The sequence below is a fragment of the Manacus vitellinus genome, unplaced genomic scaffold (genome assembly GCF_001715985.3).
Source record: "Manacus vitellinus isolate BGI_N305 unplaced genomic scaffold, ASM171598v3 scaffold_18_pilon, whole genome shotgun sequence".
In the NCBI taxonomy this organism is placed as follows: domain Eukaryota; kingdom Metazoa; phylum Chordata; class Aves; order Passeriformes; family Pipridae; genus Manacus; species Manacus vitellinus.
This window is the reverse complement of record NW_021939324.1, coordinates 8,257,524-8,270,488: the sequence shown is the minus strand read 5'-3', so window position 1 is coordinate 8,270,488 and position 12,965 is coordinate 8,257,524. Positions and strand designations below refer to the sequence as shown.

The following is a 12,965-nucleotide window of genomic DNA, read 5'->3' as shown; positions in this document are numbered from 1 at the left end:
ACTGTCTCTCCCTCAGGCCTCACAGACAAAATGATGAAACATAGAAAGCCTGAGACAATAGAAGTGAACTGAAAAATGTCTGAGTTCCAAGGCTCAAATGGTTGTGGTCAGCAGCATAAAAATTCAGTTGGAGGTCAGTCATTGGGGGTTCCCCCTATGGAACAATACTGTGACCAACAATGTTTAATGTCTTCATTAATGACCTGGAAAATAGAGCAGAGTGCACCCTTAGCAAGTTTACAGATGATACAACACTAGAAGGATTTATACACCAGAAGATTGTGCTAACATTCAGGTGGACCTTAACTGGCTGAAAAAACTGGCAAACAGGAACCTCATGAAAGTCAATACAGGGTAAAGCCACCAAGCCCTGCACATGGAGAGGAATAACTCCAGCACATACTGGGGGCCAAACAGCAGGACAGCAGAAAACAACCTGAAGTCCTGGTAGACAGGGAATTGACCTTAAGCCAGAAATAATCCCTTAGGGCAAAGAAAGCCAACAATATCCTAGATAGCATTAGAATTGCACTGCCAACAGGTGTGGGGAATTGGGTCTTCCTCACTACTCACCACTGGTGAGGCAAACTGGGGGTTTGAGTCCAGTTCTGGGCCTACTGGAGCAGTTCTGGAAAAGTGACACAAAGTTGGCTAAGGGATTGGACCATATCAGGAGAGACTGAGAAAGATGGTATTTTTCATCTCAAAGAGAGAAAGTTAAGAAAGTTAATCTTGCCAATGTGCGTAAACACCCAGTTTGGGGGTTGGGGAGTAACAAAGACAGAGCCAGATTTTTCTTACAGTGCCCAGTAACAGAATAAGATGCAATGGATACAAACTGAAATTCAGCAAATTCTGTTTCCACTTATGAGAAAACTTTTCTACTCTGAGAGTAGTAAAATACTGGCAAAATTTACCCAGAAAGACTGTGGAGTCTCCATCCTTGGAGATGACTCAAAATCTGTGTGGACATAGCAACACACTCTAGCTGACCCTGCTTTGAACCAAGGAGTTGCACTAGACAATGTCCAGGCATCCCTTCCAGCCTCCACTATTCTCTGATTATTTTATTCTTTTCTGCCAGAATTAATAGTCATAGTACAGTTTTTTAATTATTTTTTTATATTTTCTTTGTAATGTGTGAGCTTGAATCATGAACTTTATAGGTAGATATACAAAACAGTTCTGTAATAATTGTCCCTGAAGCATGTAGGACCAGTCCATGAGAAAGGAATAAAAGGGATCAAGAAACAAAATACACAATAGATTTAAAGCACACACTTATAAGCAGTAACCAGTCAAGGGCAACAAAGAAAGCTTCTATATATATATCAGTGATAAACAGAAGACTAGGAAAAATGTGGACTCCCTCCAGAAAGAAATGGAAAACCTGGTTACCCAGGACATGCAGAAGGCTGAGGTACTCAATGACATTTGCCTCAGTTTTCACCAGCAAGTGCTCCAGCCACACTGCCTAAGTTGAAGAATGCAAAGGGAGGGACTTGGAGAATGAAGAACTGCCTGTTGTAGGAGAAGATCAGGTTCAAGACCACTTAAGGAACCTGAAGGTGTACAAGTCCACAGGATCAAATGAGATGTATCCATGGGTCCTGAGGGAACTGCTGAAAGAAATTGCTAAGCCACTACCTATCATATTTAAGAAATCATGGCAGTCTGGTGAAGTCATTTCCCAATGACCAGAAAAGGGGAAACATAATTCCCATTTTCAAAAAAGTAAAAAAGGAAGATCTGGGGAACTACAAGCCAGTGAATCTCACCTTGGTGCCTTGCAAGATCATGAAGCAGATCCTCCTGGAAACTATGCTAAAGCACATGGAAAATAAGGAAGCAATTGGTGATAGCCAGCATGGCTTCACTAAGGGCAAGTTGTGCATGACAAATTTGGGGGCCTTCTATGACAGGGTTACAGTGTTAGCGGATAAAGGAAGAGCTCGGTCCTGCACAGCATCCTTATCTCTAAATTGGAAAGAAATGGATTTGAGAGATGGACCACTCAGCAGGATAAGGAAATGGTCGGATACTCTCACTCAAAGAGTTATCAATAGATCAAAGTGGCAAATGGCATTCCTTGGGGATTGGTCTTGGAACTGGCACTGCTTAACAGCTTTGTTGGCAACACGAATAGTGGGACTGTGTGCACCCTCAGCAAGTTCGTGATGACACCAATCTGTGTGGTTGTAGTGGGTTGACCCTGGCTGGATGTCAGGTACCCACTAAAGCCACCCTCTCACTCTCCCTCTGCAGTTGGACAGAGGAGAGAGAAAAAAAACAGCTAAGGATTCATGAGTTGAGATAACAGCTGGGAGAGGTCACTTACTGATTACCTTCACAGGCAAAACAGACTCAAAGTGGGGATAGCACTTAAATTTATTACTAACAGGATAAGAGCCAAAGAGTGAGAAATAAAAGTCTTCCCCCCATCCCTCCTTCCTTCTGTGTTCTCCCTCCTCCCACCTAGCGGTGCAGGGGAAAGGGGAATGGGGATTACAGTCAGTTGTTGTTTCTGCCGCTGCTCAGAGAGAGGAGCCCTTTCCCTGCTCCCGTGGGGTCCCTCCCACAGGAGACAGTCCTTGATGGACCTCTCCAGCGTGAGTCCATCCCTCAGGCAGCAGTTCTTCCCAAACTGCTGTCACGTGGGTCACTTCTCCATGGGGTGCAGTCCTTCATGGGTGAGCTCTACCAACATGAGTCCCCCACAGGGGCCACAAGTCCTACACAGGAAAAATCTGCTCCAGCATGGGCTCCTCTCCACGGGCTGCAGGTCTCCAGCAGGACTCTGCTCCATCTTGGGCCTCCCACGGGTTCACAGCCTCCTTCATGCATCCCCCTGTTCCAGCAGGGGCTCCTCCATGAGGTGCAGGTGGGTCTCTGCACCCCGATGTTCCTCCGTGGGCTGCAGGGGCACAGCTGCTCCACCACGGTCTGCACCAGGGGCTGCAGGGGCCACAGCTCCAGCTCCTGGAGCACCTCCTCCCCTTCCTTCTGCACTGACCTTGGTGTCTGCATTGTTGTTCCCATGTTCTCACTCTGCTCTTCCCTGGCTGGAATTCTTTCTGCGCAACAATCTTCTGTTCTTAAATATGTTATCACAGAGGCATTACTATTACTCCTGATTTGCTTGGCCTTGGCCAGCGGCAGGAAGTCCATCCTGGATCCGGCTGGCATTGGCTCCACCAGACAGGGGAAGCTTCTAACAGAAGCCACCCCTCTAGCCCCCTCCCCCCCACTCCCACTACCAAAACCCAGCCACAGAAATCCACTACAGTGGTGTGGTCTACATGTTGGAGTGAAGGGATGGCACCCCTAGGAACCTTGACAAACTTGAGAGCTGGGCCCATGCAAACCTCTTGAAGTTCAACAAAGACAAGGGCAAGGTCCTGCATGAAGGTCAGGGTAAACCCAAGAACAAACAGAGGCTGGAAGGAGAACTGAATGAGAGCAGCCCTGTGGACAAGGACTTGGGGGTGTTGTTGATGAGACTCTCAATGTGACTCAGCAATGTGTGCTTGCAGCCCAGAAAAACAACTGTATCCCAGAAAAACAACTGTATCCCGGGCTGCAATACAAGAAGGGTGGCCAGCAGGTCAACCCTCTACACTGCACTTGTAAGACCTCACTGAGCATCCAGCTCAGGGGTTCTCAGCACAAGAAAGATGTGGCTCTGTTGGAGTAGTTCCTGAGGAGGACCACAAAGATGATCAGAGGGCTGGTCTCTCCTATGAAGACAAGATGAGAGAGTTGGGGCTGTTCATTCTGGAGAAAAGAAGGCCCAAGAGAGACTTCTAAGTAGCCTTCCAGCAACGAAGGGAGTCTACAAGAGAGCTGGAGAGGAACTTTTATACAAGGGCGTGTAGTGACAGGATGACAGGGATCGGCATCAAACTGAAAGAGAGCAGGTTTAGATTAGTTATCTGGAAGAAATTCTTTACTGTGAGGATGGTGAGGCACTGGAACAGGTTGTCGAGAGGAGTTGTAGATGTCCCATCCCTGGAAGTGTTCAAGGCCAGGTTCGATGGGGCTCTGAGCAACCCGGTCTAGTGGTTAGGTGTCCCTGCCTGTGGCAAGGGGTTGGAACTAGATGGTCTACAGTGAACTACATGACAACATGTAACTTTTAAGGCTTCAAGAAAACAAAGACAATCACAAAATGAAATAAAAAAAAAAAATTCAAGTGTCCTGGACACAGACTGAAAACCTCATAACAATAAATATTTGTAAAAACAGCTGGGAAAATATTTACATCCCTCCATCATTATCAATTGCTCAGTTTTATTTAATAATCAGGCTTAGCTCCACAGAACTAAATAAGGCAGTAATCATCACAGGACGATCTTTGCACCAGAAGGTCAAGTAAACATTGTAAAGAACATAATTCAAACAGTCACAGTGTTATTGAAGGGGACTCCAGTCCATGCTTTCTGACATATTTATCAAACTTCATGACAGGAAGACAGACTAAAATATATAAATGTCATTGTTCCTTCAAGTCTAACAGGAATTAAGATATGATGGTGTTCATATACAAAATGAACTCTATTTATTTTATATCATATTTCAATATAACATTATCTTTGTCACTTAAACAATGAGATTTTTGGATCTCTGAGCTGAATAAACAAAATACATCATACACTGACCTAACAGTACTTGCTTAAACTAGACGATCTACCCACAAGTAAGGAACATTTTCCTGAAGACTCTGTCAAGTATTAGAGGATGCTGAAAGCTCTGAATTTAGTAACTTTTAGAAACTTCCTGAATAGGCAAACTGTAGAGAGAGCAATCAAACTTTTTATACAAGCAACATTTAATTTTAAAATAACTGTTTTCTGATTAGACACATTTAATGGGGGCAGCAGATCACTCTTGTCTTAGTAAAGCTATGCAATCAGATCTACATTGAGACACAAGGGATTTAGCGAACACTTTTTTCACAGAGTATATACAGCAATAGGTATGGCCAGTCTTCGCGAGCGAAGATTTGGGAAAGGTCATTACCCTTCGAGCCTGCGCAGTGGATTTTTTAGGTGAGACACAGTGTGCGCTGAACTGAGCCCACCCTTTAATCCTGAGGTTCATCTGCCGGGGCCGAGCGAGCTCGGACGGTGGCAGTGAGGTCCTCAGGACGTAGGTTTGTTTAGAGTGACCTTCTCTTAGATGGATGGCCTTACAGGGCTGACGAGCTCCTTCTGCCCGGGGGAGTTCCCTGACCGGGAATCGAACCCGGGCCGCGGCGGTGAGAGCACCGCATCCTAACCACTAGACCACCAGGGGGCCCCCCACATACATCAATAATATTTAGCTTAATCATCTTATCCTGATATTTACAGAAAATTGAGGCCCGGGTGAGACTTGTCCAAAGTTCAGCTGCTAACACAAGATGCTCATCCAGCAAATCTTTAAAGAGTAGACTGGACTTGTCAGAAATAGCTTTAGATATACTTTTAATCTGTCTTAAAACTGGGAATGGATTTCATGACTGCCTACAGTCACTTCTGGGACATTTTTTAATCTAACAGATTATATATTTCAACATCTTATAATTAGAGAGGGGGTTTTGGTTTTTTAATACTTGTTGAGTACTGAATTAGTACTTTATCTGTTTTAAACTTCCATGACTTTCATAAGAAGGGCTGCCAGATAAACTATAAAACATTATTTACTAATAAAAAGAGTCAAGTTTTCTGGAAAAGGAATTACCAGTCAAAGACTTGTACATTAGATTTAACCTATTTATTTCTTTTCCAGATTGAATTAAACTCTTTTTATGCAAGTTAAGATGGGAAAAATTAGTTTAGATAAAATCTAAATGTCATCAAACTAGTTAAAACCATAAAGCACATAAAGCTGGTGAAAATTAGAAGCTCTTATCAAAAGACTTCACAATGTTAGAATTGCTACATAATAAAAATAGAGATAACTAAAGTAATGACCAAGGTGATACAAATAAATGTTTCATCTTACTTGTCCAGGGCTGTGCTGGTAGGCATGCTCCTGCCAAATCCTCGGACACCCATCTGACAAAAGTAAGGAATGCAAGACAGATTGGCAGCAATTATAGCCAATGAATCTGATGCGTTCACAAAGAAACCATTTTGGCCAAGAATCATGTAGCGGTCCTGGAGAAGAAAAGAAATTCAAAAAAGAAATTATAATTCTGTGTATTGTGGAGCCGTAATTTTTTTACTAGATCCAATGCAGGTAGAGAAAAAAAGGAACAGGCTTTGGCTTACTCGCATCCCTCTTTGGGCAGAATAATTCACTGGCATCATCCTGGCAGGTTTACAATCTCACTATCACACCATCACTCCCTCCTGCCTTGCAAATCAAAGCTCCAGATCAGCCTCTAGCTCCAGCCGCCTACATGTCACTTCAGCACTTCTGTTCCTGCCGAGGGAATGCTTGTGTAGGAGAATCTTTTTGCCAATGACACACACTATTAGGTGAGCAGGAGGGTGTTTTGTGTTTACTGACAATAGAAAACAGCTTCTGCTCTTCAGAACCTTTTCAACCTTCTCCCACCCTGTCAGGCCAAAAAGTTTCTGTAATACTTTGTTGTTTATAATGTTGATAATATGATATTAAAATTAAAATAAACAGAGATTATGATTCAATGCTTCATTTAGCTAAAAATCCCTTAATTTATGATGCTAACCAAAATGGACTTAACATTGTTAGGTCTTACTGTGACAAATCCATATTATGTATATATGCTGTCTCTTTCTAAATAATTCTGCCTTCAAATCCTGCTTGACTTGCAATCATCTGCAGAGGCAAATTGCAACATATGTGTCTGATTGATGGGTTGCAAATTCTACCATCTGTACCTGAAAGTAATACCACTTTCAGCTTAAATCCATTACTGAAAAGCAAATAAATTATACTTACACGTCCCATATCTGACCTCAGACAAAACAACAATAGTGAAACCTCAAGACAGATCAAAATACTTACTCCATCAGCATCAAAAGCTGCTCCAAATCCATACTCTCCACCTTTCATAGCCTCCAGCAAGGCAGTTGCATATGTTAAATTTGGATCAGGAGGCTGTCCACCAAAATCCTCCAGAGGAATACAGTTTATGGCAGAATTTGCAGGAGCTCCCAATTCATCACACAAGATTCTTCTCACATAAGGTCCCATAACTGCAAAAAACAGAAGTCTGCCATGCAACCACTAAAGCGTATGCTTGACACTGAAATTTTTCACAGCACTGGGGAGAGCTGATATAAAACATACTTTACATAGCAACTCTATACATCTGTCCGAACAACAAAACCCAAACTCTTATTTCACAGAGAAGTATGTGATTGTTCTTCCAGTAAATAATTAATTTGTTATTCAGTATAAAACACACAGTTCACCTCTACAGGAAGTGAAAAAGTAATCACTGAATGGGGAAAGATGAAATTTTTATTTCTCCATTATTAAGTAAAGAAATTATCATATGCATAAAGGGTTTTTTCTCACCTAGCATGAAAATAAAATGCTATTCTATGTGTCCTGGGATGCAAACAACAGTTTAACACATAATAGCAAGAAAAGTAAACAGCAGGGGAATGTAAATGGGAAATACACCTACCTTAATGTTCCCGTTCACGTGAAAATTGCAATAGATTTGGACATCAAAGAATTTTAGTATATTTTAGTTGCTACCATGCAGATAATGAATAAAAGCTTTCTCAAAACTAACTCCAAAATACTTCTCTTCTTTTTTTTTTTGTTAAAGATATGGCCAATTAAGACCCTAGTTTGTGCTATTATATACCATAAGTATTGTATGCATTTGGTGACTAATCAGCCACTAACTGAGCACTCTGTGAACAGGTGCCTCAGAGGTGAAAAAATACGAGTGACTGGTCTGTCTCTCATGCCCTCTCTTCCTCCTACCTTATTCTGAGATCTTGCTAACTGGAACAACTGTGACCAAAGGTAAAACCATGTGAGAACCTTGTTTCCAAGAAAATTTAACTCTGTATACCATACCATGATTCAGGTTCTTATCAAAAGTAGACTCCTGACAAATTACTCTTTTTTTATTCCAGTGTTAAAATACCAATGTTTGCAGCATAAAAACACATTCCAGAGGCGCAAATCGAAGACAAATTTCAGAAGACAGCTTTTCAACATACATATGTGGTCCTCTCTAATGTTCACTACACTGTGGCTAGTAACTCACTTTTGGCTAATGCATCTCATACAGAAAGTCTTCTGATCACATGCCATCAAGAGAAGGGCAAACCCCAACTACCTTTGATAGATTGCTCCAATGGTTATTGACCATTACTCATGAATATGTGAGCAACATTTCAATCTGGATTTGCCTGGACTCAACTTCTCTCTCTATTGATTCTTTTTGGCATTTTTGGGAATAACAGACTGAACAATAATTTTTCTGCAGAAAAAAACCCCGACAACTTACTTTGTTGTACAAAGAAATAGTCTTGTATACACTTAATCTATGTGTACTTTATATTATAGTATGGATATTACTGCACCAAGATGCAAGGTCACAAAGCTTGTAAATAAAGGTCATTACCTTGTAAAAAAGAAACGAAGTATTTGGGTAACGTTCTCTCCAGTACTGTACATGACAGCAGGCAGTGCCTTTCTTATTGCTCTCTCTACATTGTTTGAGGACACGATTCGCCCTTTTGCCACAGCCTGGCAAAACTGGGTGTTCACACCGACTGATGCAGACTATAATCCTTGGCCATGGCCTGTGAACTGGGTGTTCACACTGACTGTGAACCCACTATGATATTTTGAAGACTATCACACTGTATTAGAGGTCAAGACTAAAATGCTTTACATAAGTTTTCTAAGTCTATACAGCTCTCTTTATTGGTTGATTTTTGTAATCCCATTAAAGAATGAAACCTGTTTTGTTTGATGGAATTGGCTTTCCATAAGATGATGTTGAACATTCTTACTTATGCTCCTATCCTTCAACTCATTATCTGTAGAAATTTTTACTTACATTTTGATACTATAGCCTAAGATAGATCTCATGCTTATCTATGTCTTCCCAAGTGACACAGCTTATATTTTTTTTAATACTGGTCCCCTTGCTGTCTTCTGTGACACTTTCAACTTGTCTGCAGTACACTGAAATTAGTGAGACAGAGGTCTCAGCCAACTCTGTAAGGGCTTCTGGGTACAATTTATTCCGACTTATCTAGTTTTATAACATTTAGAATTTGCTCTTAGTAGAGGCTCCTTGGTCACTGGATACTGCAACATACTTAATGGCAAGATTACCTCATCCTGCTTCCTTCCAAATGCAGAAAGAGAACTTTAATTGGATACATATGCCTTTGCTTATTTATGAAGTAAGATAAACTCCTTTGCCTAGTAAGCAATCTAACCCATTGTTAAGATTGCCTTTGTTGGTAGTATAAGGTTCAAATCCTTTCTTATTACCCTTAACATTATATAAAAGTCTGACTTTTATATTCTGTACTGTTATTGAGAAACCATTGCCGTGTAACATTTTTTATCAGGAAACTATTTCTGTCCTGACAGCCACTTAAGTTCATACCTCCATTCATGGCATCAATCCTTATTTTAATCTGGTTGGGTCCGGTCAGCAAATTTCTGATCGCATTGAAGTCAAAAATACTTCGAAGGAGATTGAGGTAGATTTCCACAGAATCCACAATTTCCACTAGAAAAATTACACAGAAAAAAGTGATTACAGTTCACACATGGGATCCAGCACAGTTCCACCAGTCATGTAACTCAACTGATGTCAGAGCACACAACCTCTACATAACATGGATTTGCTCTGAAGCCCATAGAGGCAAAGTCAAAGACTCCTGCTGCCTTCAGTGTGGCAACCATTAAGCTGAAAAGATAAACAGTTTTGCCTGCTAAAAAACCGCAGAGATAATGTAAGTTGACAGTTCATATTTCACTGAGAACATTAAAGAGAGTACATTCTATCAAAGTAAACTCTTTATATATCATTCACTAAGCCGCCGAAAAACTTTCCAAGTTAAATAGGTTTATTCTATTCTAGTCTTCTGATAGCAGTATCTATCTGCATCATTCCATCAAGAGAGATATACAGCCTATTCTTCTAAATTCTGGCACCAGGAATACCTGTGTCCAGTTTGTTGGCAATCTAACAGACTTTGGCATTGTATACCTCACTGATTTAGAAAAGTAAGGCTCAGATACAACATCTGTTTTTCATTAAGGCCTTGATAACTTGAATTTTAAATTCATAAGCAGAGCACTACTAGTTCTTATGGATGTAAAACATTAAACTAAAATGTATCAATGAAAATAAGTCTGTCATAAGGAAAGCAGTTACTAAACAACTGTCAAAAGCCATGCTTCTCAGTAATCTTGGAACGAATTATTTTTCCTGATTAAATTAAAAAGCATATGTTATAAAAATGTCTTTTCATCTGGTTAAATAAGTATCTTAAAATATTTTAGTTACAAGTTAAAATATTACTTAGAATGTCAGCCAGTTTTGCTCAGAAACACTAACCTTGCCCTAATGCTCTTCTTTCAGGTAACATGAAAATGACACAGACATTTTTTGAGCCTGAGTAAAACACTTAGAATAGATTGTGACAATACGCTTGAAGGAAGAAACAAAAAAGGCTCTCAAGAATGAAAAACAATCTCTAAAACCTACTTGAAAATTAGTCAGTTCTATGGTATACGTTGAAAGTCTCGAGCTTTCAGTAAAATGATATTATTGCATATCTTCTATGCCCTGCTCCTAGCAGTATTTTAGTAGGCTCTAAGCTTTACACATATGAACAAATGTGCATCTGCAGTGGAGCTGCTCGCACACGTCAATACAAAGTGCATGTAGGATTAAAGTCCAAAAATTATTTTAGCTCCTATCAATCCCAACTCAGTTGCTTCAACACCTCTGTAGGCTTGATTCACAGGAATTAGTTCATACAACAGAAAAAGTAGAAGTTTTAAATACATCAGATAGTACCTTAAATTACTTTTAAAATTACTTTCATTCTTTCTGCACTTTCAACCTGCATTCAAATTTGTGTAAACTACACTTACTTGTGCACTTATAGGCCAATTACATTGCTTCAGCAGGGTTCCCTGGTAGCTCTACTGTCTCAGGTTGATGTATTGTTAGAAGACAAGATTGGGAAATGTTTTTTTAATATAAAAACATAACAGAAAAATTGCAACTATTTGTATGCACTTTTATACTAATGTGGGGGAGGGTTGTCTCATTTTCATTTAGAAACATACAATTTGGAGAGATTAAAAAGCTTGAAAAAACAAAATTTAAAATTCTGGCAATTTTTTGATTCTGGAGTGGTGCTGGAGCTGAATTTTCTTTGCTTTTTGTGTGCCTGAAAAACCCAAATGTGTTCTCTGCAATAAAATAAAAAAAAACCAAAACCACCAAACACCAAAAAACCCAAAATAAAACAAAAAAAAAAACAAACACAAACCAAATAAAACAAAACATAAGTGAATGGGTTTTTTAATGAAAAACTTTATTTCTCAAATGTAAAGTTTGGGTGGAAAAAAAAACTAGCTTTAATTCTAGGGCATCAGGAACGAGCAAAAGTTTTTGAGGCCACGCAGAGTTTTACAGTATTTGAAATATATGAAATAGATATGGAATAGATATGAAATAGATATGAAATTTGAAACATATGTCAGAACCCCTTCCTTTGCTTCTGACTCCTTCAAGGAGATAGCTAAGTTAGATCATTTTGAATCAAGTGTAGGCATAAAAGTATTCACATGCTTAAAATTAAACGTGCTTCAGCACTCCCTTTAGATTTGGAGTCACTGGATGCATAGTGCCACAACTTTTCAGAAAGTGTGAGCAAAGAATGAATAAACTTAGATTCTCACAAACTCATCTGTCAATTAGACTTCCATAAGCAAACCATTCCTAGTCCAAAACAGTTTTTGTTTGGTGTTTAACTACTAGCAAGCATAAGCACATATATTTGGCAAAGATATTTGGCTAAAAGCTGAGGCCTGATGCACTTGAAGTCTGTAGTTCAGATTCCCTATGTGCAAAATGAACATAACACTTACCTACAGATGAACACAGCATCAGACACAAGCAAGAGGAGCTGGAAACCATGGTTCAATTAGAAAACTATGGCTTAATTGCCATCACAGAAACATGGTGGGACAAGTCACATGACTGGAGCACTGCAACTAAGGGCTACAAGCTTTTTGGAAGAGACAGGCTTAGAAGGAAGGGTGGGGTGTTGTGCTCTCTGTTAAGGAAGGGAGAGATTGCAAAGAGCTGTCCCTGAGAAACAGCCATGAACAGACTGAGACCCTGGGCTTGAAAATCAAGGTGCAGACCAACAAAGGACACTTCGTGGTTGGGGTCTACTACAGGCCACTTGACCAGCGGAGTCTGTTGATGACACCTTTGCTTTATTAAAAAAAAAAAAAACTACCTCCACTGGCAACCTCAAACTTCACTCCAAACTCTCCTCCAAGTCTCCCTAGCTAGATGTTAAACTAATTCTAGCAGCTGCTTTGATCTTTCAGATGATATATGACAGAACAATGTCATCTGCCTAGACTTTTTCGAGGCCTTTGACACAGTCCCACGCAACCTCTTATCTCCGAACTGGAGACACATGGACTATTCAGTGGATAAGGAATCAGCTGGCTGACACAACCAGAGACTTGTGGGTACTGGCTCTATGTCCAGGTGGAGGCCAGTGAGGAGTGGTTTCCTTGAGGGGTCTGTCTTGGGACTGATGCTCTTTAATACGTTTATCAATGACATTGACAGTGAGATCAAGTGCACCCTCAGCAGGTTTGTAGATGACATAAAACTGGTTGGTGCAACTGACACAACAGAAGGAAGGGGTGCCAAGCGGAGGTACCTGGACAAGCTTGACATGTGGGTCCATGAGAACCTCCTGAGGTTCAGAAAGTCCAGACACGAATACAGACTGGGAGAACTC

At 40.4% G+C, this 12,965-nt stretch overlaps 1 protein-coding gene and 1 non-coding gene across 2 annotated transcripts in view; both read right to left on the bottom strand.

The window, feature by feature from the left end:
* Positions 1–12,965, bottom strand: part of LOC103755681 (phosphoglucomutase-like protein 5) — a 73,481-nt gene that overhangs the window by 50,283 nt on the left and 10,233 nt on the right. Inside the window, exons 4-6 of the mRNA XM_008921653.4 lie at positions 9,563–9,688; positions 6,976–7,166; positions 5,986–6,140 (exon numbers count right to left, since the gene is read on the bottom strand). Coding sequence (XP_008919901.4) covers positions 5,986–6,140; positions 6,976–7,166; positions 9,563–9,688 — 472 coding nt within the window. The remainder of the gene's footprint in view (positions 1–5,985; positions 6,141–6,975; positions 7,167–9,562; positions 9,689–12,965) is intronic.
* TRNAE-CUC lies at positions 5,224–5,295 on the bottom strand. The gene has a single exon. It is a non-coding gene; the product is annotated as a tRNA-Glu (tRNA).